This window comes from Pterocles gutturalis, unplaced genomic scaffold (assembly GCF_000699245.1).
Source record: "Pterocles gutturalis isolate BGI_N339 unplaced genomic scaffold, ASM69924v1 scaffold14180, whole genome shotgun sequence".
NCBI lineage: Eukaryota > Metazoa > Chordata > Aves > Pterocliformes > Pteroclidae > Pterocles > Pterocles gutturalis.
In genome coordinates, this window is record NW_010141000.1 from 57,477 (window position 1) to 63,171 (window position 5,695).

General features: G+C 45.9%; 1 protein-coding gene across 1 annotated transcript in view; it reads right to left on the reverse strand.

Annotated features, from left to right (window-relative positions):
* The window catches only part of MGLL (monoglyceride lipase), a 56,726-nt gene extending 51,048 nt beyond the window's left edge, over positions 1–5,678 (reverse strand). The window contains exons 1-2 of the mRNA XM_010083879.1: positions 5,609–5,678; positions 4,896–5,034 (exon numbers count right to left, since the gene is read on the reverse strand). Coding sequence (XP_010082181.1) covers positions 4,896–5,034; positions 5,609–5,618 — 149 coding nt within the window. The 5' untranslated portion in view covers positions 5,619–5,678. The remainder of the gene's footprint in view (positions 1–4,895; positions 5,035–5,608) is intronic.
* Positions 5,679–5,695: the final 17 nt, after the last annotated feature.

A 5,695-nucleotide genomic window follows, 5' to 3' on the forward strand; every position in this document is an offset into this window, starting at 1 on the left:
GTTTGCTAATTTGCCCATCCTCTGGAAATCGATAAGAAATCATAAAAGGATGCTCCCATTCACAGGGAATAAGTCAGTCACATGGAGAACGTAGGCATTAAAGGAACACACGCATGGCTGGTGAATAGAAGGGAGGCTTTGGAAACTCAGGCAATACCAACGTAGGAAGCAAAGCCCAGAATGTTGATTCAACAATGATAATTGTTATTTCCCCCGTGCACTGTGTACGATGTGATCAGACACACACGGGGAGCTGAATTCATCCCACAGCAAACTGTGCTGACATAAGTCACTTTGCACCATAAAAATCTGGCCCGTGTGTGTTAGTTTGAAGTTAACCTCATTAGTACAAACAAAAGTGTTCCTCAGGAGTGACACTCGATCAGAAATTCCTTTAAGTATTTCTGGAGACTAGCAGCACACAGTATAATTAAAGACATTATAATTAGTGATTTGATCCCCTTTGCTTTGAGTTCATTTATTTATTTATTTATTCCTTTGGAAGGGTCTGAAAGTCAAATTCGGCTTTGGCATCTGCTCATGCTGGGAGCTGTGCTGTTCTTGTGGAAATGTCATGGAAATGCTGGTAACGAGGTGCCAAGATCAGCAAGCAATATCCACCACTTAAGGGCCAGTTCAAATATAAAGGCAGTTTGTATTTCTGCGCCGCAGGCACTTCTGCAAAGTCCTTGGGGAAGGGAGAAATATATTTTCTCCTTATTGGCTTGGCCTTTCATTCAGAATGAATGACGGGCATTTTTCAAAAAATAAAATAAATTTTAAAAGTAAATAGAAAAGCAGGTGCTTTGTGTTTGTTTAATTTTAGTATTTTTTAATAACACTTGTTGGGTGTAGAACTGAAAGAGCTCCTACAAAGACACTGTTTATTCAGACAATTGTTCACTTAAACCACGGTCACGATGTCTCAAGTTGAGCCAAGCCATTAACCATCACCCAGGAGCACGCCTGCGACCCACACGTGTCCAGCTCCACGCAGCCCCTCGGGCAGCCCACTTCAGTCCCCCATCATCTGAGTGCACCTGGAGAGCACTGCGCGGAGAGACACACAAGCAGCCTGCTAACCGGCCAGATAACGGTTTCTGCCTGGTAGATGATGAAGCCCAGATACAAGGCTGTCTGGAACCCACATTTTCCAAACCATCCTCTAACTACAAGTGTCTCAAGCTTCAAGTGTCCAGCCTGGAGTGGTGGAGCTACAGGGGGAGGGTTGAGCATCACCTTCTCCACCTGGAGTCAGTGGTGGCTGCAGGCTGTCAGCACCTTTGAAAACCCACCCTCGGACAATCCATCTCCCAGGGTCTATCTGAGGTCAAGCAGAGGGGCTGAAAGTGCCCCAGAACAAACTGCTTGTGCTCAGCTAGGCAGTGACAGCAACAGCCGAAGCATCCAGAAAAGGCTGTGGGGATACAGAACAAAGAGGAGAAGGAGGTTCTCTCTGAACTTCTCCAAGCCCTTTAGGGGCCTCAAAGGAAATGTCTTGACTTCTCCTCCCAACCTGCCTTCCCCTTCCTCATCCTACCTCTATTCTTAGCAGCTTTGTCTGAGAGCTGGGAACAGAGCACGGTTTCTGGATTCCTCACCTCCTGTCACCTCCTATTTTGACTCAGACCGCTCAGGGTGGTGGCAGAGGCTTTAGCCTTGCATGGAGCCATCGCTTCTGTTGACACAAAGACTGCTTTCCCATTAAGTAGGATTTCCTCAGCTCCTGGGACACGCTATAGGCACGAGATCCACCTCATTCGGTATCAATGACTGACTTCCTCCAAACAACATGACATGGTCCCGAGGATGCTCTGCCTCGCCCAGATCCCTGCACTCACTGGGGAGCGCTCGGTGGCAAAGAGCTTCCCGTCCTCATGCTCTGTGCATCCTGCCGTTGGCACGATACATGAACACGACACCAGAACATGCTGCTTTTTCCGCCCTGCTGCATTCCACAAGGCCACCCAATTCCATCTGCAGACAGAACTGGCTCAACACGCTGGGCAGCTCGCAGAGGGCACCGGCACTGCCACCAGTACACAGCAACGACAGACACCCAGTCCCCAGCTCTGCTCTTGGGAGTGACTTCCCTCCCGAAAAACAAGTGGAAAACACTGTCACCCTCCTTCCTTAAGCCCATTACTACCTACTCTCTCTACCCCATCTAATCATGATGACATCTGAGCGCCTTTGTGTGTCAGCTTCCTGCGAAGTAATCACCTAAATCCCCCTTGGAAACAAAGCGGACCCTGCTGAGGAACTCACAATAGGTGCCTTTCACTCGCAGGACAACCTTGGCCTCGGTGGCACTTATAATAAAGCTTCCATATGTGCACCAGAACGGGCTCATCAGTCAGATCGACACCGCACAGGGTCAGAGCCTGGATATTTGTGAGCATGAAGCAAAAGAGCCTTACAAAATTTCCCCGTCTTCCTAACAAATATTATTTTTTTTTTAAAGATGCTACAGCACATTATTCCGCCACAGCCTTTACCCACCTCTGCGGGTCTGTTTGAGGAGATAAAAGAGAAGCACCAGCTCTGAGGGGCGATGTCTGTTGGTCGGTGCCATTCTCAGAGACTGCCTGGCCATTGTCTGCTCTTCCACCCCAGGCTAGGCTACTTTTTAATTTTTCCTTTAGCAGGCATCCCGTTTTCTCCCCTCCCTGGGGCGGGGGGATCAAGGATGAGAAGTCCTGTTCTAATAGGAGACAAGTCAATGATAACCTTTGGGCATCTGCAGTGAAGAGGTATTTCTATAGCCCTGGCTGGGATTAGATGCATAATGGATCAATGGAAAGATCCCACCGCTTGACAGTTATAGCGTCATTCATTAGCGTTAAGATTTGAACCTGAATCAACAATTGAGTTAGAAATACTGCCTTCAGTATTTGAAACAGAATAAATTGTAGCAGGCCTGTAAAAGGCCCCTGAGGCATCTCTCTTTCTCTCTATACATATATATATATAGATCACTTTTGCTGAACATTTAAAATTAGATGAAAGTTGCTGAGCTTCTACATATGAAGCAGAAAAAGCTGAGCTACTTATGAGGGGGGAAAAAAAAAGTATTTTTGGTTTGCCTATCAAAGCACTTCAAGAGCGTTCTTGACTGTGGGATCCAGGCACTAACTTGTTATTCAGTCACTTCCCATCTCTCTCATCCGTAACAATGCAAGAAGAGCTAATAATAAACAGTACGCCCCCTCCTTGTACACAAACACGCAAACACGCACACACACACTCAGGAACCACTTGTAAATGAGCAACACTGATCCCAGCCACTTTTGTTGTCACAAAACTAGGGCAAGCTCTCTCTCAATTAACTGCTTGGTGCACAGAGCCCTAAAAAAATTAACTACCCAGAGGACCTAGGCACCAAGTTTTAACTCTCCGTTCTTTACCATCCTTTCATTTCTTGATCAAAGACCCATCCACTCACTACTAATTTGCTAAGAAGTTAAACACAAAAAAAAAAGAAAGTAATTCCACAACTGGGTGAAGAAGGTTGTGGGCAGTTAATGATTAATTAGCATTATAATACGAGACAGCCTGGTTTCACTGCAGAAGCTTGTTCTGATAGCATTTATATTTTTTTTAGAGGAAATCTTCAGGTTGGCACAAACACTAGGTAAAGCATCAGTGCCAAAAACTTTCCTCCTTGTTTCTGAAAGGCAGTGAGAAGTAAGCTCTGTGGACCAGGTGACCCTAAGCCAAGAACCATCTCCTACAGTCCGAGCAGTGCAACGGAGCTATACTGGGGTGGCTGCCCAGTCCTCCCCTCTGGGGACAGTGCACGTGGGTGCTTGCCCATCTCCCAGCTCTGTGTCATCCCCACTGCCCCTGAGACTGGCAGGCATCGAGCCCAAGGCCAGCTAACTCGGACCCGTGTCCATCTCTCAGCACGGCTGCAGGGTGATTCAGATGCAGGATGATGTCTAACCTGTTGGGTGGTCAAGGAAAAAGTTTAACTCCCTACTACAGCTTGACCAACTTTTTCCTGTGACTGTTTATTCTAGCCATATAAAGTCAACACAGCTTTTCCTGTCGGCTTGCAGAAAAAGAGAACAATAAAACAATATCCAGACTTTTACGAAGTAGCTACCTGTGTAACTAGTGGTAGCATAAATATGTGCCAAGCTGGGAGGAAGATCCTAACTATGGGAGGAACAGAGATAGCTTTCTATAGTGGATCATAATCAGCATACAATCAGCACAGAAAGCTACTACAGTAAAGGGACTATTTATATTATGAAAAAAACATTATTTAAATTTCTTTATCTGGTTCATTGTCTGTGTTTATTACTGAGTTCAGTTCTGAAATCACAGTTTCCAATGAAAGAGCTCCCTAAATCATTTATTAACTATAAATAATTAAAAACCCCAAACAACAGTCAAAAAGCAATGCAGTCAAACCATATTCTGCCTGTTGCCTTGAGGTTTCAGCTGCTACTGTTCAAACTGAAGTCAGATGCTGATGTTTAATTTGTTGACACTGAGAAAACTGAAAAGAGTAGACATCCCCAAGCCTGCCTCCCATCCCTCCCGGATTGCCTGTGCAACTAGTTTGAAGATAGTTGTTTATTGCTGGTCGGCATCAGCCAGCTGCACGTGCCACTCGGCAGCGTACTGAACTGCCAACCAAGCCAGCTGTGCATGAAATGACAGTAACCCCATGGGTTACATCTCTAAGGCCGACTTGAGTAAGAAAAGGTTTGGCAAACACAGTTTGTACAGCAGGGGCTTTCTCAGATAGGAGAAATCTCTCTTAGTGGCTCTGCATAGCTCCGTGCACACAGCCCTGTAATGGCAGTCATGCTATAAATAATAATTACACAAATAGACTCTTATTTACTGACAGTGAAAAAGGACATTTGCTTGAAAGTGCTCACCTGGGAGTTGCTGCTGGTTTCCAATACCTGCAGAAGAGATACTGCCCATCAGCGTTGATGATATGGGGCAGGTCCTTGTATGGGATGTTTTGAGGACTCCGCTTTGGTGAACTTTCCTCTGGCATTCTGGAAGAATGACCTGCAAGGTGTTAGAAGAAACAAGACATATGTTACAACAGGTGTAGGCAAGATAGAGGCTGATGGTCTTGGTAGCCACAGACATTCAAGAAAGTCAGTCAGTAAGGCAAGCACCACTGATGACAGCTTCCCTCCAAAACCCCAGCCAGAGCCCCCCAAATCTTTACTGCTTTAAAACAAGACATGTAGCATTTTGTGTTCAGAACAGGCTCACATTTTGGGGGAGGGTAATGGAGAGGGGAAAGGAGGGAAGATCAATCCACCATCACTACTTCATTACAGCTTTCTCTCCCCCACTTCTCCCATCTGTGTTTATTTTGCATCATTTTGTGAAACGGATCCTAAAAAGAATATTTTAGCTGCAATCAAGTGCAGATTGTGCAGCAACCGCTACAGATATGAAAAGACAGCTGCATAAAAGATTTATCTCTGCCTTAACATCGCCAAAGAACAGCGGAGGGTTCGCAGCAGAGGTATCTGCCACCGTGCCATCATTAAGCTCTTCTCTGACATCTCCAACAGGAAGGTGGCGGCGGTGGGGGAACGAAACATTTCCAGGAGAATCTGCAACAAACCTGTTTTCATCCTGTGCAAGGGTTTGCATTCTAGAGAGGAGCCAGCATCGCAAGTCAAAAGCAAGCAAATCAAGCTTCTGGCCCCCC